Here is a 25,750-nt window from a genome sequence, read left to right as displayed (position 1 = left end):
CTTTCTTAATCTTCTTAATTCTTTTATTTATAGCTTCTATATCTGTTTTTAGCAATATCTTATAATAAGCTGTTGAATTATATCTGTAGAATATGAAAAATAGTGATTTCTTTATTATATTTATATCTGCGCTATTATAAGCGAATTATGCAAGAGATAATAGATTAATCTAATTATTCTATTTCTAATTAATATAGTATTGAAGATATTATTCAATAATCTAATTTATTTTTTCTATTTATTTATTTATTTGTAAGTAAAATATTATAAATATCTTGTAATATGCTTTAAGCTGTTTTATAAGCAAAGTTCAGAATTTTGAATTGAACTTTCTGTTTCTATTAAAGATTACTTCTTCTAGCATACTGTTGTGGTGGCCAGGGTGGTAGTCCGTGGGACGTGGAGTACAGTGGGTCAAGGGTTCTCATACATATAAAGGATACCACCCACTTTTCAAATTCTTTAGCTATAAGCAACAATGAAGCATCCTTTCTCTTCTTTTCAATTTTGAACCCTTTGGACAGGTTTAAAACAGGTTTTTCACTCTGTTCTTGCGCCCGTATAGCCTTAGTTTGCTGTTCTCATCTGTATAGGCATGCTTGGATTGCATAAGCTCTTGCTCATTGCTTCAGCAGCTATTTATCCCTTTTTCTTTTAAGAGCGATAGCGCTCTAGTTCTGGTTCAATGATACGGTAAGTGTAGACTTAGCTGTTCAGGCTAGTAGCTCAGAGCTGTTTGTATTATAGTTCGTGAGAATTAGTAAGAACAGCAAGTTTACTTTATAAACGGATGCACTCTTTTTCCCTGCTGAGCTCTTTTATTTTCTTTATCTATTATGCTTATATAACAGGCTGTATATCATATCTGAACTCTGAATTACGCCTGAGATCTCTTGTAGAGAAAAGATAGATGGATAGAAGAGAAGTAGTATAAGTTCTGGTTGTAGGCTGGTGAATAATGCGTTAAGCCTGCAAGCTAATATTACAAAGAAACGAATTCCTTTTTCCAACATTTCTTACATCAATTAACAATCCTATACAGAAGCTAATATAGCTTAGATCTGTATAGGCTGTAGCGGAAAGTTTAACTATATTGGATATAGATTTATAATTAAATTATAAAATGAAATACTTTTAATAAATAGTATTCTGCAGAGAAAAGTAATATGATTAACAAGATCTATACTTCTTGCAATAATTCAATTAGCATGCTTTATCTAAATATGTTTAGCTATATTAATTCTTTGAATCAAAAGCTTGCTAGTTATATTATTCCAAAAGCAAAGAATATAGAAAGATAAAGATGAGAAATTATTAATGCATATAAGGAATAAAAATTAAGAATTATAATAACATCATCTAATATCGAACTTTAATTAATATCTTATATCTGATCAGAAATACTTCTATTGATTAGTAGAACTATTGATAAAGGAAATCTCAGTGCAGCACAGAATAGCTATGTAATGAGCACTGCAGCAATCCGAAGATTCCTAAGTACACGAAGAGTTTATGCTAACAAGAGCAGTGCCAAGTACAGCCTTGAATACGGAAACACAACTGTAGTAACTGTGCAAGTATTCACTGCCTTTGGAGCTATCAGAGTAAGAGAGTAATCTGATACTTAGATTGACAACTGAAGAGCTATGTACTGAATCTATCTGATAGTAATAAGCGTGTGGTTATATATTTGGCTCTTCAGTATGAACTGTAAGAGTTGGTGGCTGATTGTTGCGGTTCACTGCCTGGATCGTGAGAACTGATCGTTGACTGCTTCGGTCCTTTCCTGATTGGTTGCAGCCTGTAACCCTAACCCTAGATTATGTAATTCTTGTTGGTTATCCGATGTTGAATTATGATACCTAGTTCTTATTACTTGTAACTTGTTTCGTAACCTGCATGTTGGATGGATCATAACATCATCTCCCTTCTATCAGTTGTTGTTCCTAACAATCTTCTGTAAGTATTCTAGCAAACCTCTCGTATATAATCTTGCCTTTCTAATCCGAACAATAAGCAGAATCAACAAAACTCATTACAAAAAGACGGAACAGTCTACCTCCTTCTGGCTTATTGCTCTTTCTCGTTGTGTCGAAATGCTGACGTATTCTTTCTGCAGCGGTTGCAAAGCTTGCTGCCTTGCTTCTGAGGAGGATTTATTACGCTATACGGAGTGTATTAAGCATAAGCATGGGAATTGTGATATGCACGGATTGTTGCTATTGCAGGTGGAAAAGATTGTAGCTCAGCATTCTGCTGCTGAAGCTGCTCTTAACAATGCAGAGGAGGAGCTAGAGCGTACTACAGCCAAGGTGCGCTGGTTGCGGAAACAGTGCAAGCTGTGGGCTGAGAAAATGGCACGTGCGGTGCGTTATGGCCTGGATACGATTGAGGAGCTTGATTGCGTGGAAGCAGAGGAGCTGGCGAAGGAGCAGCAGGCTCGTATCCCTGCTGGTCCCCTTTCTGAGAGGTTTTCTGTTTTGGTTTCGGGAGAGCTCTTCTGGTCTTCTGGTAGCATGTTGGATTATTCCTTCCTAGGCGATGGGAGTAGTGGAGGTCTTTCTGGTGCCTGAGAGGTTCGTCCTGAGTTGGAGGATTTTCCGAAGAGTGAGGTTTCTGAAGCCCCTGGGTCTCGGTCCGGGGCGGAGCGGTTGTCCTAGGTGCTGGTTTCCTTCCTTTTCCAATACTCAGCTACTTTTCTCTGAGCATTTTTAACGTTTTTCCGTGATTCCCATGAATTTTCGCTCGCTGGGTAATCTTTCCACTTGATGAGATATTCTCTTGTGCTGTTTGTATCTCTGTACTTGAGGATCTTTTCCATCTTATACTCTGGTTTATTGTTTTCCACTTCTGCTATATTATCCGCTAGTATTTTCTATGCTGCTAGCTCCAGCAGTAAGATGTGGAAAACTAGATATATTCTCATCCTATAAGATAATGCTAACTTGTAGTTAACTAGGGAGATTTGTTGCAAGATTTTGAAGGATTCTAACTTCTTGTAATCGAGTTTGTTGCTAGGTCTGGTTGTTTTAATGTTTTTCCGAAGTAGGTAGATCTTATCTCCCTTTTGTAGGATTGATTTCTTAATTCTTTTGGAGTTTGCGTATTGTAATATTTGTTCTTGAATGAACTGTAATTCTGATTGGAATTCTTTCTAAACTTTCTTGATTTTCTTAATTCTTTTATCTGTAGCTTCTGCATTTGCTTCTAGCAGTATCTTATAGTAAGCTATTGGATTATATCTATAGAGTATAAAGAATAGTAACTTCTTTATTATGCTTATATCTATACTATTATAAGCGAATTATACAAGAGATAATAGATTAATTCAGTTATTCTATTTCTGATTAATATAGTATTGAAGATACTGTTTAATAATTTGATTCATTCTTTCTATCTATTCATCTATCTATAAGTGAAATGCTATGAACATTTTGTAGTATATTCTGAGTTGTTTTATAAGCGAAGTTCAAAATTTCGAGTTAAATTTCCTGTTTCTATTGGAGATTACTTCCTCTAGCATGCTGTAGTTAGTAATGATTATTCTGAGAAATGCATATACAAGTTTCTCTACTGTACTACTTTTCTTATAAGAAAGAAAATAAGTATACTTGCTCAGTCTGCAAACTATTACTAGAATGCTATTATATTATATCTTAATTAAGAGTTCTTATAAGAGAGATAGCTTAGTAATGAAGTTTAGACTGATGGATTGCTAAATAGTTGTAGGTATTGATAAGGAGTGCAGTAGTTTATAAGGCTTGTATCTTTCTGCTTTGTTCTTCTTGCAGCTGTTGCATTGTTGTAGAATATCTTCGATTCTTTTTCTAAAGCTTAGTAGGTTTCAGTGCCTTTTAATGCGTTCATAGGTTGCTCTAATTCCCTGGTATTCATATGCTGATGCACTGTATATATTCTTGATGTAGTTATCTTGTTCGTTTGGAATTATCGATTCTGAATCCTCGAAGAAGGATTCAATCCTGAAAACAGCATTCAGCTCCTTATATGTATTAACGAGATTTCCTAATTTATCTTGAATAAAGATATTCTATATATCCGAGGAATCTGTATCTCAATAATCTGATTGTCTGCTAAGAGTGTTTGCTTATTCATTTTCCGAGCTTTTGCAGTATATGATTCTGAAATCGAATTATAAGAGGAATTCTGCTCATCTGATTTATTGCTTATTCAAGATCTTAGTTGTTATGAATATAGTTAAATTCTTATGGTTCAAGTAAACTATGATCGAGTATTGTATGCTGATGAGATAGTATTGCTATTCCTCGAAAGCTTTCACTATTGCTATGAATTCCTGATTAGAAATTCTGTAGTTGATTTCCGAGCTATTTAACTTTCTTAAGAAGTTGCTTACAATTCTTAAATGCTCTTGGTTGTTTTGCTAACCAAGTTATCCTTTGAATGTATATTCCGATGCATCAGTTTCAACTTTAAAGGGTTTGTAGGAATCTGCTTCATACAGAATTAGTTCTGAGGTAATATGCCTGATGATCTCATTGAAAGCTTTTTATATCTTGGAAGTTCATTCAAAAAATTAATTCTTTTTAGTAAGATTCGTAAGGGAATGTGCGATCTGGCTGTAATTCTTGATGAACTGCTTGTAGAAGTTAATATATCCGAGAAAAAACCTTATATTCCTAATATTCTTGGGGATTAGCTAGTTTCTAACAGCTTTTACCTTATCTTTCTATAGCTTAATGCATTTTAGCTTAATTGTAAATCCCAGATAATCAACTTTTTGTACATGAAAGTAGCTCTTTGCAGACTTTATAAGGAGTTTCGCATCTTAAAGCATCTGCAATACTATTTCCATATATTCCTTGTATTCTTCTAATATCCAAGAGTAAATAAGAATATTATCGAAATATGCAATGATAAACTGATTCAGATACTTATATAGAATATGATTAATTATTTCCTAGAATAAAGCTAAAGCATTTGTTAAACTGAAGAGCATAATCAAATATTCGTAGTATTCGTAGCGTATTCTGAAGGCAGTTTTCCATTCTTCTCCCTCTTTTATTCTGATTAGATTGTAAGCTTCTTTTAGATCTAGAGCTGTAAACTATTGAGCTCCTTGCAGCCTATCTTATAATTCCTTAATGAATAGCAATGAATATCGATTCTTAATTATAATATTATTGAGTTGCTTATAATCAATATATAGCCTAAGCTTGCTATTCTTTTTGAGTATAAACAGGATGAAGTATTCTGCTAGTGATTGCAATAATCATATATATTCTTTCTTAAGATTCTTATCAAGATACTCCCTAAGTGCTTCTAATCATGCCTTATCTAGTCTGTAGATAGGGAAGAATTTGAGCTGTTTCCCTTTTTGTAGTGAAATCTTGTAGTTGTATAAGCTGTATTCTGGTAATTCTGTATTCAATTCTTCTTGGAATAGTTTCTTAAACTTGTAGTATTCTCGTAGTATGCTTGCGAGTATTGGTTCTGGCTCATGTGCTGTTTCTGCTATCTGGAGGAACAGTAGGTACTGTTGAGCATGCTTCTTTTCTGATAGCGTTCTTAAGGGCCTTGAGCGTCTGCTCCGGGCCGGACTGAGCGCTTGAGGGCCTGGTTTCGCAGTTTTTCCTGTATGGATCTACAATTCACTTTCTGAAGCCTTTTCTTGTTGCTCCGGAGCGAACTGACTTGCTGAGAGCTTCGCTTCCGTTGTTTTGCTAATCTGTTAGCGCTCTAGTACTACTTGGGTTCGCCTTTCACTAGGTTCTTCTCTCTGAACTGCCAGCCCTGCTGACTTGAAGGTATGTGTGAAGTTGTCTGAAGCTTCTTTTTCCGAGTATTCTTCAATAACTAGCTTCGATTCTGCGCTGTTAATTGCAACTATCTCTCTGGATACAGCTTGTTCTCATGAGATCTGGCCAGTAGTTCAATCGATTCGAGGATTATGCTTCTTAAGCTATGGAAGCTTCATAATCAGCTCATATTGCGCTGTATCCGTGATATTAAAGGAAATCTTGATTATGCATTCTTGGATTAAGATAAGTAGATGATTAGTCTTCTTATCGATTACTTCTTGGTTGTATGCAACAGATTGTTCTTCTACGATACTGAGAGTATATGGTTGCTTCTTTCATTTCTACTGTAGTTATACCTAATTAATAATATATGAAGATATAAAATTTCCTTAAGCGCTACTATTCAATAGTGCACTATGCTTGCGCTCTTAAATGTATATATCGAACTTAATATAAGCGTAGTTTGTTTTAAAAGCTCCACATAGGAACCATTTCAGTCTGATCGTCTGCAGTTCCTTTACAAGCAATTCTGATCTTTTGAGTTTGCTAAAAACTGCTTATTCTTCTAAGCTTGCTTCGCTGCTTTCTAAGCAAGCTTCTTAGCTTGCTTTTGTTCGTATTGTTGTTATTCCTAGCCTTTCCTCTATTAATGCTAGTTGCAAACCTTGTTATTAATATAAATCGTACAAAGCGCTATCTTACATTGCTACCATTCTATTTTCTTATTCATGCATTGTACAGAACAGTTATCTAATAGTTTGATGTATGCATTGTAATGCTGCCTATTGAGAACTTCTCTAAAGCGGAATTTCTATTCTTTCACAGCCTAAAGGATTTACTCTGGTTCTCTAACGAGAAACCATTCGTATTGCACCTTATCCGAGAAATGCGTTCTGCAGCTATAATAGATACAGGAGATCCATGCTAGTTCGTAGTATAAGTTATAAAGCGAGCTGATTCGAGAATCTTCGCTTTGTTATGCTTCGATGTTTTGCAGAGGAATGCAGATGAAAAGTTCTTCTAGCTTCATTTCATAAACAAGATATTCAATTCATATTGCTTCTTTATTCTATCTAATGCTGAAGGGAAACCTTTCTGTAAGCTTCTTGGGTTCATTGTTCACGAGCAATTCTGATGAACTACCGGATTATCTGTTCTAGCTGAGTTCCTCTGTTGCTTGAGAAGCGTTTTCAGTATTATCTAGATGTTTGTACCAGTAACCAAGAAGATATCATCCTTTGTTCATATCCCTCGTTATAATGCTTGGTATAAGCAACGAGAAATGATGAAGAGTACTGCTGCTAAGTCCTTCCTTCAACGCCTGAATACTGCGTTCCATAATATAAGAGCAGTTTGAGTTATTACTGCTTGTAGTTATGCTGAGCATATACACTCGTTCTGCTGTCGCTATCTGCCTGCAGCGCCTAAGCTTCTAGAAGAACCATTCTGAATCTTCCTTACTCAAGAGATATATTAAGCAGTTATCATTATAATAGAATATTCAGCTGAGACTTCTGTAATCAATAGAATCCGATATTTGCTCCAAGAGGATGTTTTTGCTCAGTTGATTGGGTTTCTGTTGCTAAGCGATATTCATTTAGTATTCTTTCTGAACTAATTACTATTTGTTCTTCCGGAATTAATAGCAGTTGCATGCAGTATATCCCTGCTTATTGCAATTGTAGCAAGTAATACTGCTCCTCTTGCTATACTGCTTATTAGCTGCATCGAGTTTCATAGAACTAGCATGCGTAGTGCTGCTCTGAGCTGTACTGCTTTGTTAACTGCTATTTTTATATTAGAGTTTCTTGCTTGTATTAGCTGGAAATCTCTAAATTTAGCTTTCTTCTTTCTTGGACTTCTCTATCCGTTATTCATATAGATGATTATCAATGCAGATTGCTTAATTAAAGAATGTTGCAAAGTTCTCTAGCTAATCCTGCTTAGAGATTTCGTTCTTAATATTATTCTTAAGTTTCTTGTAGTAGTGCTTCATGAGATTCTTATCTTTCTACGGAAGTCTTGCTAAGAGCTGCTTAAATCTGATTGTATAAGCAGAAGCTGACTTGATCTGCTTAAGGTTCATAAGCTGCTGAGCTGTAATGTATTCTTCGTTGAAATTGCTAAAGATTTCCTTAAAAGCTTTCTTAAAGCTTTTAAAGGAATCGAATATATTCTTAATATTCTGGGTGTATATACCGGGATTATTCTAATGCTTTAAGTAGTTGTATAGAGAAGGCTTGTATTAGATGAGAGTATCTTTTTTGAGATGAATCTCTGCAAGAATAATCTTTTCAGATTTCTGAGTGAACTGAGTTGCATAGTACAGAAAGTATGCCCTGCAATGAATAAGAAATCCGTGCAGTATCTTCTGATTGCTATTATATATAGCAAGCTTATTCATCTTGTATGCTTTTCCAGCGCTACTGGTGGTTGCAGAAGTGAACTGCATCTGCTAAGCTTATTAAGCTAGCTAAGCTTATTAGTTAGCGATGATAATGCTCTGAGCCTGCTATTGTTCGCGCAGATCCTGGATATGCTGAGTAAGCTAGTATATCTAATTAACCAGTTCTTCCTAAGTGGGAGCGCGCGAGGATGAAGAGGTTCCTGGAGAAGCTATCGTATTCCGTATTGCTCAAGGGGTAATACTGAACCGTTCTTAAACAAGAGTTATCAAAATGTAATGAGCACTGCAGCAATCCGAAGATTCCTAAGTATACGAAGAGTTTATGCTAACAAGAGCAATGCCAAGTACGGCCTTGAATACGGAAACACAACTGTAGTAACTGTGCAAGTGTTCACTGCCTTTGGGGCTATTAGAGTAAGAGAGTAATCTGATACTTAGATTGATAACTGAAGAGCTATGTACTGAATCTATCTGATGGTAATGAGCGTGTGGTTATATATTCAGCTCTTCAGTATGAATCGTAAGAGTCGGTGGCTGATCGTTGCGGTCCACTGCCTGGACCGTGAAAACCGATCGTCGACTGCTTCGGTCCTTTCCTGATTGGTTGCAGCCTGTAACCCTAACCCTAGATTACGTAATCCTTGTTGGTTATCCGATGTTGAATCATGATACCTGGTTCTTGTTACTTGTGACTTGTTTCGTGACCTGCATGTTGGATGGGTCATAACAAGCTAATTCAATCTCTTATTATTTATTATAAAATAGATCTTATGTATGCTTTACTTACAGATTGAATCTCCTTTAAGCATCTGAACTCTTTTAATCTCTATAGTATTATCTTCTGCAGAATATGAAAGGCATTCCGGCTATAGCGCTTTCAATTTAAGGATCTTGAATTAGGAAGGCAAAGAAATATCGGAGGAAGCAATAATTAAGAGGGAAGATAGCTTTTACATCTGAGAGCTCTTCTAATCAGATATTCAGTTCGGCTGATTATCTGGCTAATAATCATTATAGTTAGAACTTTAGGTTCTCTTTCTATAGTAAGCTTGCTGGTGATGAGTTGATGTTGTTTGCTTGTGTGGAAGTCTTCTTATAGCTGAAGCAATTCGATTAGTAGTATTAGATTAAAGGGATTAATGATATTTAAGTATTTAACTTTATGAAAAGCTTCTATGCAGATATAATTATTGCTGAAGAAGTAAAGAGATTTATTATAAATGCTAAAACTTGGAATGAATAGAAGAAGCAATTATTAGTTGCTTATTGCTCTTGGAATTATCTTTAAGCATATATCTCTGAGCAGAAGCATCTGAATATTATTAATAACTATTTCATTACTGATGTTGTTAGCTTCTGATTATTCATTATGAATTATAATAATTGTCAGGGCCGATTGTGCCAGCAAGGCTCAGGGCCAGCTAAGCCAGCTGGATTACGGATGACTAAGCAATATGCGGCTATAAAGCGGCTTTCTAGCCACGTCAGCACTGCTGAGCAGAACTTAGCTCCTTAGGCCTCAATGTTATTCTGGTTGTATGCCCCTAAAAGAAAGAAAAGACCTCGCCACATTGCTTTTGCAACCTTTCCACCTGACAGTTTGAGGCCTGGCCCTTTTAAAGGAGGCAATCCGGCGAGGCTTTCTATCTTTTTTTTTCCCTAGGAGCAGCGCTAACACTGAGCAGAAGCAGAGCAAACGATCAGACCACTATCCTTTTCGAACCTTCGAGCCTTTGACCTTCGAGCCTTTGACCTTCGAGCCTTTGACCTTCGAGCCTTCGATTTTCGAGCTTTCGAGCCTTGAATACAGCGAGCAAGCAGTATCGAGCAAGCAGTATGCAAGCAGCATGCGAGAAGCGTTCAGAAGAGATTCAGAGCATTCGAGTTGCTAAGCTAGAGTATACAGCGAGCAAGCAGTGTCGAGCAAGCAGTATGCAAGCAGCGTGCGAGAAGCGTTCAGAAGAGATTCAGAGCATTCGAATCGCTAAGCTAGAGCAAACAGCGAGCAAGCAGTATGCAAGCAGCGTGCGAGAAGCGTTCAGAAGAGATTCAGAGCATTCGAGTCGCTAAGCTAGAGCAAACAGCGAGCAAGCAGTATGCAAGCAGCGTACGAGAAGCATTCAGAAGAGATTCAGAGCATTCGAGTCGCTAAGCTAGAGCAAACAGCGAGCAAGCAGTATGCAAGCAGCATGCAAGAAGTATTCAGAAGAGATTCAGAGCATTTAAGTCGCTAAGCTAGAGCAAACAGCGAGCAAGCAGTATGCAAGCAGCGTGCAAGAAGCGTTCAGAAGAGATTCAGAGCATTCGAGTTGCTAAGCTAGAGCAAACAGCGAGCAAGCAGTATGCAAGCAGCGTGCAAGAAGCGTTCAGAAGAGATTCAGAGCATTCAAGTCGCTAAGCTAGAGCAAATAGCGAGCAAGCAGTATGCAAGCAGCGTGCGAGAAGCATTCAGAAGAGATTCAGAGCATTCGAGTTGCTAAGCTAGAACAAAGTGTGCTCTTCGCTATTCGAGCGAGAGAGCAGAGTAAGCAAGCAGTAGATCTGAGTATCTTCTGTTTTCGAGAGTGTGTTCTTCGCTATTCGAGCGAGAGAGCAGAGTAAGCAAGCAGTAGATCTGAGTATCTTCTGTTTTCGAGAGTGTATTCTTCGCTATTCGAGCGAGAGAGCAGAGTGAGCAAGCAGTAGATCTGAGTATCTTCTGTTTTCGAGAGTATGTTCTTCGCTATTCAAGCGAGAGAGCAGAGTGAGCAAGCAGTAGATCTGAGTATCTTCTGTTTTCAAGAGTGTATTCTTCGCTATTTGAGCAAGAGAGCAGAGTGAGCAAGCAGTAGATCTGAGTATCTTCTGTTTTCGAGAGTGTATTCTTCGCTATTCGAGTGAGAGAGCAGAGTGAGCAAGCAGTAGATCTGAGTATCTTCTGTTTTCGAGAGTATATTCTTCGCTATTCGAGCGAGAGAGCAGAGTAAGCAAGCAGTAGATCTGAGTATCTTCTGTTTTCGAGAGTGTGCTCTTCGCTATTTGAGCGAGAGCGCAGAGCTGAAGCAGAGTATTTGCTTAGCAACTGAAGTTACTTGGGTATTAGATTGCAAACCAATTATCCTTCTGCATCTAGCGATAGAGCGAAGCATAGCAACAGCTTCAGAGTTGCTAGAGAGCAATTCTCAAGACGGAAAGCTGTAATTATCCGTTATAGCTACAGGAACGCTATCCTGGATGCTGAGCTTCTTGGCTGCAAACTAAGTCCCTGGTGGAAGGCTTGCAATCTACATCAAACAGCTTTAAGTTCTGAAGAGTGCTTGGATAAAGCGCTGAGGGAGCAGCGACTGAGCAGCGTATATAGCGCGAGTATTGCACTCGGAAGACTTACGTCTGAAATGTGATTAAAAAGAGATTTTTTTTTCACAAGCTTCGGGGATGAAGCCAGAAGAGAAGGAGGGAGATGGTTGAGAAGCCTTGAGAGGCCTGAGGCACTGAGAGATCTTGAGAAGCTTTGAGAAGCCTGAGACTCTGAGAGGCTTTGAGAAGCTTGAGGCACTGAGAGACCTTGAGTGGCTTAGAAGCCTGAGGCACTGAGAGACCTTGAGTGGCTTAGAAGCCTGAAGCACTGAGAGATCTTGAGAAGCCTTGAGAGGCCTGAGGCACTGAGAGACCTTGAGAGACCTTGAGTAGCTTAGAAGCCTGAGGCACTGAGAGATCTTGAGAGGCCTTGAGAAACCTGAAGCACTGAGAGATCTTGAGAGGCCTTGAGAAACCTGAGGCACTGAGAGATCTTGAGAAGCCTTGAGAGGCCTGAGGCACTGAGGGACCTTGAGAGGCCTTGAGAGGCCTGAGGCACTGAGAGACCTTGAGAGGCCTTGAGAGGCCTGAAGCACTGAGAGATCTTGAGAGGCTTTGAGAAACCTGAGGCACTGAGGGATCTTGAGAAGCTTTGAGAGGCCTGAAGCACTGAGAGATCTTAAGAGCCTGAAGCATTGAGAAGGCGTAGGAGCAGCTAGGAAGCAGCGAAAGCCTGGAAGCAACGGAAGCCTGGGAGCAACGGAAGCCTGGAAGCAACGAAAGCTTGAAAGCCTCAAAGGCCTTGAGAACAAGGCCTGATAAGGGGGGACAATCTGTCAGGGCCGATTGTGCCAGCAAGGCTCAGGGCTAGCTAAGCCAGCTGGATTACGGATGACTAAGCAATATGCAGCTATAAAGCGGCTTTCTAGCCACGTCAGCACTGCTGAGCAGAACTTAGCTCCTTAAGCCTCAATGTTATTCTGGTTGTATGCCCTTAAAAGAAAGAAAAGACCTCGCCACATTGCCTTTGCAACCTTTCCACCTGACAATAATGCTCTTACTTGTCTTAAGATCAGAGATAATCAATCTATAGCAGAAGTATGAATGAAGCTCTTTTTAATCTGGATTAAGCGCCTCCAAGCTGATCATAGTATTACTGCTGAAAGCATTAGCAACAAGAAGTAGCTTTATCTTATGGAAAAGCTGTTGAAGGTTTATTATAAAGTACTCCAGGAGAAGACTCAAGACTAACTTGCTTCCGGTATTACCAACCTTCAATTTCATTAATAAGCTCAATTTCAAGATTCTTTTATATTTTCATCTTAGCTGGTTCTTAACTAAACTTAGCTTATTTCTGTTCTACATTTGATATATAATACTTTCAGTTAACTAATAAACTTATTAGAATAAGCAGTAGAGCTATTATATTATTAATTGCTTTAATAATTAACTTATAATTAGCAAGCTTAGCTTAAACTAATTAAGCAGATTTTAAAAGCTAAATCTGCTTAGAAGAGTAATTAAGAATATAATTAGTTAGCTTCAATAATAAAGCAACTTTGTATTAACTAAATTGCAATAGCAAAATTCTTAAAGCTATAAATTAATATTCTTAAACAGATATAAGATATCTTATATAATCAAACTAAAGCTCTATAAGAGATCTTATAACTAATTAAGCATTTCCAAACTATTTCTGCAAGAAATTCTTTCCAGGGGAATGCAAATTTCTTGCAAATGAGTATTATCTATATAAGTCCGGAGGATGAGAGTAAGCAGTACTCTGAAGCATAGCAAGCGAAGATCAATGAAATTCTGAAGAAGAATGGAACTCTGCAAAGATGCTACAGCTGTAGATTGAAGTCCTATAGAGCTCATGAGTGCGTGAAACTCTGTACTGTTATGAATTGTAGCATTTGCTATGCTTCAGCATTAGCAAAGCTAGAGTAGCATCTTGATAATTGCTTAGAATTTCTGAATTCTAGATTAAAATTAGTATTATATAGCTAGATTATATCTACTCGAAATAACTTTAAAAGCAGTATAATTCGTCTAATTCTTAGTTTCTGTAAGAATTAGCAGCTAAAAAGTATTAAGAATTCTTAAATCTCTTAATATATTAGCTTGATTTAAGAGAATAAGAAATAGTATAGAAATTCTGAGATAGCTAAGAATAAAATATTATAGAAAGAGATCAATTCTATTTCTAAATGCAATAATTAGTATAGAACTAATAATATTAAGATCCTTAGTAATACTAGTAAGATTTAAGTAAGAAAGTTATATCTTATTTCAGCTCAAGCTGAACTATACTTACCAAAGCTTCTCAGCATTAATGCTGTAAATATTAAGCTTGTTTAAGCTTAGATAAACGCTGATAAAGTAAAGAAGCGCTGTATTGGAAAGGCTGAGTATGATAATAGTAAGATTGGAGAAGATGCAAGTATAAAAACTATTGAAATCCTTATATATTTCGGAAATATTAAATTAAAGAAATCTAATAAGCAATTCAATAATCTGAATAAAGAGCTAACAGTTCAAGCTATTAATAATAAGCTTCTAAATTAGTTTCTAGATTATTTATTAAAGATTTCAAGCTGGAAGATAATAATTATATTATTAGAATGAAAAGCTTATCTGATTTACAGTTTTTAAGAAGTTAGCTTTAAAGCTTGAAAAGTTATTAATCTCAATAATCAAACTAGCTTGGATCTGTATAAAACAGATACTGCTAGATTAGCTAATTTATTGCAGCATAAATTCAGAATCTCGATACTTTCCTAATCTGAAGAGCTTATTAATAATTAGATTATCAATACTCAGAATATTACTAAGTATCTTTCGAAATTAGCTTAACTATCTGCAGTTCAAGCTTTATCTCTTATTGCTGAATCTAGCTATATTAAGCTTATTATTAATATAATTCAAGCTTTCAACAAATTCTTATTTCCTTCTATAATAGCTTTTATGATTGCTCTTAGCAGCATTCGAGATAGAAGTATCGCTCCAATAGCATATATCTCTCTGCAGCTGGGAAATAAAGAAAATAAATCTATACAAGCAATGCTGAATACAGATACTAAAATAAGCTTAATAGCTTTCTCTCTATATTCAAACATACGCTTATTTTATATACTAATATTAAATATTATCTTATATATATATAATAAATCAGATATAGCATTTATTGGAATTCTTAAAACTAATATTTTCTATAATAGCTTTTCTAAATAAATAATATTCTATATTATTAATAACAGATTAATATTACTAAATTATTTTATATTATTAGAAATGCTATTTATAATGCAAACCAAGCTTTCCTTTAATTACTCCATTCTCGGATTTCTTCATACAAGCTTCGCTTTTGAAGGAATACAACTGATTACTACAATTAGCAATCAGAAATTCTTTGAAGAGAAGAGTTTATATAGAACTACATCAAAAAACTGAGTACTAGCAGCTATCCTAAGGAATGCAGAGCTATTAGCAGAGAAGTTATCCTAGAGTGAGTATTATTGAAGGAGGGAGATATAGCTGTAATATTCATATCTGAACGAGATATTGCAGCTATTATAAATAAGTTAATAGTAGAACTGATAGAAAGGAAGTTGAAGAAGAATTGCTTCATGATAAATGAGAAAGAAGCGATTCGAGAGTCTTGCCTGTGTGGAATGCACAGCAGCTAGCGCTATTCATGCTAGCTATATTATATAAAAAAGGAAAGATAAGATATCTTAAGCTTAATTAATACTTTTTATAAGCTTAAAAACAAGAAGATTAAGCTAATTAATAATTCCCAGCTTAATAGTTTAGTACTGAAAGAAATAATTGAATGAAAGCCTGCTAAGATTAAAGAGATGAGATGAGCTTAGCAATCTAAAAAGCCTACTAAGTATAATAAGTAGATTGAACTCAAGTTCAGCAATCTGAATTCTAATTAGCATCTGAAATCTAATCAGTAGGCTGCTATACAAGAGAAAAATTATAAAGAGTTTTCTAAAGCTGAGAAGGAAATATTCAAATATATATTGAGAAATAAAATCAAAGCTTTTACATGAAACTTTACTAAGATTGGAAAGATTATTAAGAAAGTAGCTTTTTTATAAGAAATCAGAATTGTATTCTACAAGATCTTTTAAGCAAGATATATTTCAATTTCTAATACTCTTAAGCTAAAGTTAATAAAGCTTCTGAAATAATATATTAAGCGGAAGATTATTAAGAAAAGCTATATATTATACAGAAATAATTAGTTTCTTATTATTAAAAAGAATAATAGCTTATATCTGATTAATAATACTTAAAAGTATAATAAATATAATTTTAAGAATGCTTTTATGCTGCCTGCCTTAGATGAATTTTCAAAGAAGTTTGCTATATGCAAGATTCTTTTACTACTTAACTTCTTTTTCGAATATAACTAAGTACAACTGCATTCTAATAGCAGAGATATAATAATCTTCTTAATACTCTTAAGCTTATTCAGAATATATACTCTACTCCAGAATGCTACTAACTCTATTGCTTAGTTTATAAGAATAATAATTAGACTTCTGTATTATTTTATTTCTTATATATGCTAGCTTTTTCTTAATAATATTTCTGTTTATAATCTTATAATAATCTATAGAAATAAAAAGATTCTGAGCTTTTCTAAAGTATATAAATACATTGCTGAGCATATCGGAAATCTTGATAAGATTCTTATAAATGCAAAGCTAGCTAGAGCTATAATCTTAGTATTTAAGTTAGAATAATGCTAAGTGAAAATTAATATAATTAATTATATTATTAGTTTCAGCAGATAATAATCTTAGAATAGAAAGATAGAAAAGCTTCTAGCTTGAATAGAATATAAGGATATTAAAGATATTTGCTCTTTCATTGAACTAGTTATTTATTATATAGCTTGGATTTGAAATTTTGCAATTATTGCTTAACTATTCTATAATCTTTTTAAGAAAGATATTATATAAAAATAGAAGAAGAAATAGAAAGAAGCTATTGCTATATTTATCCGAATACTCACATCTTATTTAATTATTATTTTAATTAATTATAGCACTAATACTGGAAAGATTATTCTTATAATAAATGCAAGCTTATTAAGCTAGAGCGATATACTAATGCAGATAGTAGAGAATAAATAAAAGCTAGCATATTTTATTAGCAAAATCTAAATAGTTGCAGCATAGAAATATAATACTACTAAAAGAGAGTATTGCGCTATTCTCTATATTCTACAATCTCTTTAGCAGCATCTCTATAGTTATTATTTCATTCTAGAAACTAATACTTGTATTCTAATAAACCAATTTAATAGAGAAATAAATAATATATTCAGTGCTCTTCTGAATAGATAGATAATAATGATTAAGATGTTTAACTTTATTATTAAATATATTCTCGGATTAAAGAATTCTATAGCTAATATTCTTTTTCAATTTCTATATTTAATGCTATTTAAGAAAGATAAAAATAGTAATATTAAGAACTAATATAATGCTTAGCTTAATAATATGAATTTAGATAAAGTTAATCTAATATTACTGCTAAATCTAACTCTTTAGTAAATGGAATAATTGAAATAGTATATAGAGTTCTTATACTATAGAATTATTCTATTAAAACTCTTTAAGAAGGATTATAAGAACTTTATAATAGAAATATTAAAGTATCAAGTATTTAACTAAGCTTTATAGCGCTGCGCTAATACGAAACTCCTATGCTAATAAATAATAAATAATTCTAATCTTCATTACTAAATCATTAGAGAATATTATGCTAAGTTTGAATATTAAAGCTGAGATTCTATAATAGCTTATATTAAGCAACTCTATTACTGAAAAGATCTCTGAATAGATATAGCTAATGCTATCTCAAATTGCAAGAAGTATGCAAAGTTCGATTCAAAGATATAAAAGAAAGAAATAAGTCTAATTCTTCCAAGTTAACTCTTTATAAGAATCAGTATTAATATTCAATATATAGCTGAGAATAGCAGTTATAAATATCTTGCAAAGGCTTGCTATAATCTAACTGGCTATATACTTGCAAGATTTCTTAAGAAAGCTATAGCTGCAGAAATGAGAAAGTTTATTTTAGAGAAGATTATTCTTATATTCGAATATTTTCTTAAAATTACTATTAATAGAGAATCAGAAAACAAAGCTAAAATAGCTAAAACTATTAAAGCTCTTGAAATCCTGCTTATTCAGATCTCTAGTTACAATCCTTATGCTTAAGAATAAGTAGAAGCTGATTATCTTTTCTTAGCAAGTACTCTTGCTAAGCTAGCTAATGCTCAATTCTAAAGATGAAAGCAGTATTTGAGACTTATACTCTTTGCTGAAAGAACTATAATCCGCTAATTGCATAGATACAGCTCCTTCTATTTGATTTTCAATTGGAAGCTGCTTATTTCAATTGAAACTAAAATTCTGATATAAAAAGTTCTTATATAAACTGAAGATCAATCTTCTCAGAAAGTATTTGAAATACAGTTAAGAATAATTACAGCTAAGAAAGATAATATATAGAAAGCAATTGAAGCTATCTAGGCATACTATCAAAAGATTATAGCTAAAAATCAAATATAGAATCTAATATAAAAATCTCAACTGAATATTAAAGATCTTATGCTTATCTATAATTATATTCGGAAAATAAGCTATTTGCATAATGCTAAGATTTCTTATAAATAGAAGAATCTATATCTAATTACTCAAATTCTAAATAAATATGCTTATAAGCTTAAGATTATAGATAAAGTTCTGCTAAAAAGCATATATTCAGCTATTAATCTCAAAAAGTTTATATAGAATATGAATAGCATTTAAGAACTCAAGATGCTTATGCTCTGAAAAGAAAATATTAAGCTTTAATCTAGCTAATTATTAGCAGAAAAGCTGGATTCGATAAGAACTCTCTAGCAAGAGGAATTAGATAATAATATTCTCGAAGTTTAGAAAGCAGATTTAAGCAATAATGCTACATTCTGAATTCCAAATATTATTAAGCACAATTCTATATTTAGCTAAACCAGTTCTAATTTAGAAATTATTAATCTAGTAACTAAAGCAGATAATAATGCTAAGAATGGAAATAGAGTTAGTAATAGTAAATATTTCATATAAGCAGCAAAGAAGAAGAAGTAAGAATAGAAGAAAGCAGATAAAAGTAGAATATTTATATCAATTCCAACTAAATCAGCATTCCTAGCTTGTAGAGAAGATTGATTTCTTTCTATTTATATTTCTTTTTTATTTGCAAAATACATTTTCTTTTTATCTTTTCTATTCCATCTTATATATTTTGCTAAGAAAGAAGGAATGAAGTATTATCTGCTACTACTCGCTATAGAATACTATAAACTCATTTAAAAATTTCAAAGCATTTAGCACAAAGCATATTAACTAGCTTTAAAGCTATTTTCATTATTCAAAAATTGCAGTATATTGAAATGCAATGCATGAAAAATGCAGAGCGCTAAAGAAATACTATAATCTATAGAAATTTCTTATTTTTATATATTATTTTTATTATTAGAATACTTATAAATATTATCTAATAGCTTTCTTCTTATTCTATCTAGATTTATATTATTTATATTATTCGCTAAAGAATTATTATTAAAAATAGAAGAAGAATTTTGAAATTGAATAAACTTAGCTCATTTCTTAATACAAGATTCTACTATAGCCTTGCTCTTGTTTTTATTCTTGCTACAAGATACAGATTGTAGAGCTGCTTATCCAGACTTAGATACTTCCTTCTTAGGAGCAGAAGAAGCAATACTCTTCTTGCTAATCTGTACAGATAAAGTTAGCAATAATCTGCTTAAGCATTGCAATTATAGTTGATTATAAGACTTATAGTATTCTATAAATATTACTTTCTTAGCATAAAAGGAATTTATTTAATCTAGTTATATGCAATATCTTTATTCTGTATAAGCTTATATTAAGCTTTGATAATACGCTTAATATTAGTATTGGAATTGATTTAAGAATTTATTTTAATTATATATTGAAAGCTGAATTAGTAAAACAAGTACTAATGCTGCAAGAAGAATAATAATTAGTATATACTCAAATCTAATTAAAGATATTAGAATAGAAATCTTACTTATATACTGCATTCTTTAATATAAGAAAAGTTTTTAGTATAATTATATCTAGACTCTATATAATAAATATAGTTGCTGCACTTCTTATTAAAAAAGCTTTTTATTAAGATATATTTTAAGAAAAGCTAGTTAATATTAATCTGCTATTTCTGTACAAGCATGCAAGCAGTAGCATATTAATGAGAGCAGCAATTGCAAGAAATTAGATTATGCTAACTATAGAACTGAATAAGAAGAGAATTTACTTGCTTAGAGCAGGAGAAGATACAGATAAGATACTTGCTAAAGAGCTTCTAACTAGCTTTATATATTACAATAGAATTCAGTTTAAGAATCCTTATTATTTAGCTTTGCGAAATAAGCAGCAAAGCTAGAGCTTAGCAGTAAGTTATTCCAAAACATAATATCGCTTTAAATATTTCAAGAAGCATATATTAAGCTAAGATCTTTCTTAATAATATTAAAGTTTGTAATATTAAGGAAGTTAATATAGATATTCTTGAGCTAGTAGTAGTTGCTGTTCTAAGAAGAAGAAATTAAAGAAGAAAACTAGATTCAGATCTTATTAATCTCTTGAGAAGCAGTATTTATCTATAAAGAGAAAATAGCATTAGTAATAATTCGAGATATCTTGAGTATATTACAGAGCTGAGCAAGAGAAAATTAATAGAAGGAGAAATTATTATATGAAGAATAAATTGAAAAGCAAGGTAAACTAAGGAAGAGATTGTTGAATAGTTTGCTAAAGATTAATAAGATAGTAATGAATAATAAATATATTCAACTGAGTTATTATGCTTTCTATTTAGTTTATTGCTAAATAGCTTTTATTTAGCTAAGAGTAAAGCTGTTTATTTTATAATAAACGGAAAGCAATAAATTACTTGAATAGTTGCTAAATAAGATAAATTAGCTATTTTATTTATACTTGCAGCTAGCTATTCTTCTTCCTTCTTTAATCTCTTTATAACTATCTTTCTTGAGCATATATATACTCTTTTTCTTCCTTATTAATACTGCTTCAGATCTATATACTAATATTAAAGCAAATTATTAACTGCTCTGCTTATATAATATTATCTTCCTTAATAAATCTTCTAGCTGAAGCTGCATTCTTCTCTATCTTTCTTTCTTAGTTAATACTTTCTCAATCTCTTAACTTTATATCTTTGCAAATCCCTCTTGCAATTGCTTACCTTTCAATAAAGCTGTTCTTCCTTTTTCACTTTTCTTTTAACTTAGCAGCAATAGCCGAATTTAAGTACTCTCTATTCCTATCTGTTCAGCATAGCTAAGAGAACTAAATGATCAAAGCTTACTGCTTTCGAACTGTTTTTTCCAGAGCGCTATATTCAACTGAAGTAATTAAGAGTTGTTTGCTCTATTTCAGTCTAAGGAATGAAGAAAATTATTTAGCAGCAGGATTTGTTAAAAAGTACTTTTCAGAGTTATTTTCTTATAAGTTATACTTGCTTATAATTTTTAGTACTAATTCTTCCAGATATCTTCTTAATATTTATAATCTGGTTAGATTCTTAAATATAGAAATTTCTTAAGATATTAGTTTGCAGTATGCTATAGCTGCTTTTTGTTATTATGCTTAGTATAATTAACAAGATATATTCTTAATAGAATGCTTTTATATTTTATTAATAGCTTATCCATCTAGCTTTTCTAATATTCTTAATAAGCAGGATCTGCTTAGATATAAAGCTAAACAAAAGTGCTTATGAATTCTTCTCTTAGTTAATATAGCAACTTTAGCTTATACTCTGTTTTAGCTTAATATAAAAACTGAAAAAGGATTTTATATTGCTATATATAAATCCAGCAATATTCTACTAGCTTATATAAGCAAGCACTATCTGAATAATCAGCTCAGAAATATTAAAGCTAATTAGAATTGGAATTTCAAGAATATTTCAACTATACTACTAGATAATAATTCGAATGCAGCTCTGCTCTATACAATCAAACTATTTCGCTTTTGAATTCTAAAATCTACTGATTTCTACTAATCATTTAGTAGCTGTTCAGATTAGAAGCAAGCTTTCTATTTTAATTATAGAGAGATTATACAAAATGTGAAAGAATGAGATGCGGAAATAGCTATAATAAGCTTGCACTGCTAAGCTTTCTCTTATAAGCTGAGATATAGCAATTATATGCAATATCCTGATCAGCTATTAAAAAGAAATACTTTACTTCAAGAATACAAAGCTGTATAAGTAAAAGCTAGTAGGATACTGAATATAACTTACAAGCTGAATATTATCTTCTTTATAAGAAGAGTTGCAAACTTACTTAAACTATCTATTGAAAGCAATCTCGATAGAATAAGAAGGAACATATCAGTCTTTGCTCTAGAGAATTTCAGAGCGAGTAAAGCATCTAGCTTAATTCTATCAAAATAACAATTCCGAGAGAGCATAGCTCTAGCTAGCTTAATCTTGCATTCATTAAGAGAATGTAGTATCAGCTCAGAGTTAAGTTAACTCTTATCCGGAACTCCTACTAATCCTTACTCCTCTTTATTTCAAGAAACGCTTATTAATTCAGAACTAATAATCAATCTATTAATACAGCAAATAGCTAAATCTGAATGTGCTACTAAAGCCTTATTACATCAGAAACTGAGAAGCAGCAATATCATGCTTCTCAGTTTTCCTAATAAACCTTAGAAGCTTCATATACTTCTATAGAATAAGCTTCATAGCCTTAATCCTATTAAGCTCTTAATAAATTCTTCGAACTAAATAGAGTTCGATTATATTATTAAGATGAATATATATAAAGCAAACTACAAAAGAATCTATTGAATAAGAATGCAGAATCAGAAGAAAACTGCTGCTACTATTGCTACTCGAGCAGAGTTTGAAAGCAAATAAAAATAAAGAAAAGATCAGTATTAGAATCTATTCAGATTATATTTATATTACAAATAAACTGAAAATGAATACTAATATTCCTGCATTGATTTGAATAATAGCTTAAGCAATAGAAAGAAGCATAAGAATTGAATTAAAGGGATAGTTTGATTTGCAGTATTTCTTTTAGCAGTTTGTAATGAATTCTTTATTTCTTTACTTCATCTCCCTCTGATTAAATCTAGCATACCATTGGACTTGTTGCAACTTTGGAAGAAAGTTGCTGGGGGAGGATTGTTGTGGTAGCCAGGGTGGTAGTCCGTAGGACGTGGAGTATAGTGGGTTAAGAGTTCTCATATATATAAAGGATACTATCCACTTTTCAAATTCTTTAGCTATAAGCAATAATGAAGCATCCTTTCTCTTCTTTTCAATTTTGAACCCTTTGGACAGGTTTAAGACAGGTTTTTCACTCTGTTCTTGCGCCCGTGTGGCCTTAGTTTGCTATCCTTATCTGTACAGGCACGCTTGGGTTGCATGAGCCCTTGCTCATTGCTTCGGCAGCTGTTTGTTCCTTTTTCTTTCGAGGGCGACGGCGCCCTAGTTCTGGTTCAATACTATAGTTAGCAATAATTATTCTAAGGAATATATATGCAAATTCTTTTACTATACTGCTTTTTTTATAGGAAAGAAAGTAAGCATATTTGCTTAATCTGCAAACTATTACTAAAATGCTATTATATTATATTTTAATTAAGAGTTTTTGTAAGAGAGATAGCTTGATAATAAAGTTTAAACTAATGAATTGCTAAATAGTTATAAATACTGATAAGGAGTGCAGTAGTTTATAAAGCTTATATCTTTCTGCTTTATTCTTCTTATAGCTATTGCATTATTATAGAAAGTTTTCAATTCTTTTCCTAAAGCTTAGCAGATTTTAATATCTTTTAATATATTCATAGATTGCTCTAACTCCTTAATATTCATGTGCTGATATACTGTATATATCTTTGATATAGCTATCTTATTCATCTGAAATCATTGATTCTGAATTCTTCTCTAAGAATCTGATTCTAAAGATAGCATTCAGTTCTCTATATGCATTAACGAGATTCCCTAACTTATCTTGAATAAAGATGTTTTGTATATTTAAGAAGTCTGCATCTCAATAGTCTGATCTCCTACTAAAAGCATCTACTTATTCATTTTCTAAGCTTTTGCAGTATACAATTCTGAAATCGAACTGCAAGAGAAACTCTACTTATCTAACTTATTGCTTATTCAAGATCTTGATTATTATGAATATAGTTAGATTCTTATAATCCGAGTAAACTATAATTGAATATTATATACTAATAAGATAATATTGCTATTTCTTGAAAGCTTTTACTATTGCTATAAGTTTCTGATTCGGGATTCTATAGTTGATTTCTGAGCTATTTAATTTTTTCGAAAAATTGCTTATAATTCTTAAATATTCTTGATTATCTCTCTAATCAAGCTATTCTTCAAGTGCATATTCTGATGCATTAATCTCGATCTCAAATGGTTTGTAAGAGTTTGCTTTGCATAGAATTGGTTCTGAGATAACATGCTTAATGATCTTATTGAAAGCTTCTTGCGCTTTGGAGATTCATTCAAAAAGCTATTTCTTCTTAATAAGATTTGTAAGAGGATGTGCAATCCAGCTGTAGTTCTTGATAAACTATCTGTAGAAGTTGATATATTCAAGGAAAGATCTGATATTTCTAATATTCTTGAGAATCGGCTAGTTTCTAATAGCTTCTATCTTATTCTTCTGTAGCTTAATACATCCTGATTTGATTATAAATCCGAGATAATCAACTTTTTGTACATAGAAGTGATTCTTTGCAGATTTTACAAGAAGTTTTGCATCTTAAAGCGTTTGCAATACTGTTTCTACCTGCTTTCTATATTCTTTCAATATTCAAGAGAAAATAAGAATATCATTGAAATATGTAATAACGAACTAATTAAGATATTTATGCAGAATATAATTAATTATTTCTTAAAATAAAGCTGGAGCATTTGTTAAACTAAAGAGTATAATCAAATACTTGTAGTATTCGTAACACATTCTGAAAGCAGTTTTCCATTTCTCTCCTTTCTTGATTCTAATTAGATTATAAGCTCTCTTAAGATCTAGAGCTATAAACTACTATACTTCCTGCAATCTGTTTCATAGCTTCTTAATAAGTAGTAATAAGTACTAATTCTTAATTATAATATCATTAAGTTGCTTATAATTAATATATAGCCTGAGCTTGCTGTTTTTCTTGAGTACAAACAGGATGGGATATTCTGCTAGTGATTGCAATAATTATATGTATTCCTTTTTGAGATTCTTATTGAAGTACTCTCTGAGTATCTCGAGCTATGCTTTATTTAGTCTGTAGATAGGGAAAAACTTGGGCTGTTTTCCTTCTTATAGTAGGATCTTGTAGTTATATAAGCTATATTCTGGTAATTCTGTATTCAATTCCTCTTGGAATAATTTCTTGAACTTGTAATACTCTTGCAATATGCTTGCAAATATTGGTTCTGATTCATATTCTGTTTCTGCTATTTGGAGGAACAGTAGGTACCGTTGAGCGTGCTTCTTTTCGTTGGTTGGTAGCATTTTCGGAAGCTTTGAGTGGTCGCTCCGGGCCGGACCGAACGCTGAAGGGCCTGATTTCGAGATTTTTTTGTATGGCCCCGCAACTCATATTCAGAAGTCTTTCCTTGTCGCTCCGGGGCGGATCAACTTGCTGAGAGTCTCGCTTCTATTGTTTTATTAATCTATTAGCGCTCTGGCACTATCTGAGTCCGCTCATCACTAGGTTCTTCTCCTTGAACTATCAGCTCTGCTGATCTGAAGGTATGTATGAATTCATTTGAAGCTTCTTTCCTCGAGTATTCTTCAGTAACTGAATGCCATCCTGCATTGTTGATTGCAACTATCTCTCTGAGTACAGCTTGTTCCCACGAGATCTGGCTAGTAGTTCAATCGATTCGAGAATTGTGCTCTTTGAGCTATAAAAGCTCTATAATCAGCTCATATTGTACTATATCTGTAATATTAAAGGAAACTCTGATTATACATTCTTGGATTAAGATGAATAGATAATTAGTTTCCGTATCGATTATATCTTAGTTGTATGTAATAGATTATTCTTTTATAGTGCTGAAAGTATATAGCTGCTTCTTTCATTTCTATTGTAGTTGTATCTGATTGATGATATATGGGAATATAAAGTTTCCCTGAGCGCTACTATCTAATAGTGCGCTG

At 32.9% G+C, this 25,750-nt stretch overlaps 3 protein-coding genes across 3 annotated transcripts; 1 reads left to right on the top strand and 2 right to left on the bottom strand.

Annotated features, from left to right (window-relative positions):
- Nucleotides 1-7,788: 7,788 nt before the first annotated feature.
- On the bottom strand, nucleotides 7,789-7,965 carry M406DRAFT_250604 (uncharacterized protein; the record flags this gene model as incomplete). The annotated part of the gene is made up of 1 exon (XM_040916709.1): nucleotides 7,789-7,965. A coding segment is annotated over one exon (177 nt), but the record flags the coding sequence as incomplete, so codon positions are not given.
- A 1,775-nt stretch (nucleotides 7,966-9,740) lies between these two features.
- Nucleotides 9,741-10,624, top strand: M406DRAFT_320832 (uncharacterized protein). Its single transcript, XM_040919439.1, has 3 exons — nucleotides 9,741-10,280; nucleotides 10,329-10,332; nucleotides 10,598-10,624. The coding sequence occupies exon 1, from the start codon at nucleotides 10,021-10,023 to the stop codon at nucleotides 10,252-10,254; it is 234 nt and encodes a 77-aa protein (XP_040779234.1). The 5' UTR covers nucleotides 9,741-10,020; the 3' UTR covers nucleotides 10,255-10,280; nucleotides 10,329-10,332; nucleotides 10,598-10,624.
- A 1,165-nt stretch (nucleotides 10,625-11,789) lies between these two features.
- On the bottom strand, nucleotides 11,790-12,156 carry M406DRAFT_320831 (uncharacterized protein; the record flags this gene model as incomplete). The annotated part of the gene is made up of 1 exon (XM_040919438.1): nucleotides 11,790-12,156. A coding segment is annotated over one exon (367 nt), but the record flags the coding sequence as incomplete, so codon positions are not given.
- Between the last annotated feature and the right edge of the window lie 13,594 nt (nucleotides 12,157-25,750).

Source organism: Cryphonectria parasitica, assembly GCF_011745365.1.
Source record: "Cryphonectria parasitica EP155 unplaced genomic scaffold M406scaffold_2, whole genome shotgun sequence".
In the NCBI taxonomy this organism is placed as follows: domain Eukaryota; kingdom Fungi; phylum Ascomycota; class Sordariomycetes; order Diaporthales; family Cryphonectriaceae; genus Cryphonectria; species Cryphonectria parasitica.
The sequence above is the reverse complement of the archived record's forward strand: the minus strand, read 5'-3'. Positions and strand labels throughout refer to the sequence as shown.

Coding starts and splice junctions, on each gene's coding strand:
- M406DRAFT_320832 (XM_040919439.1), top strand. CDS start 10,021: ATGCAAGCAGCATGCGAGAAGCGTTCAGAAGAGATTCAGAGCATTCGA.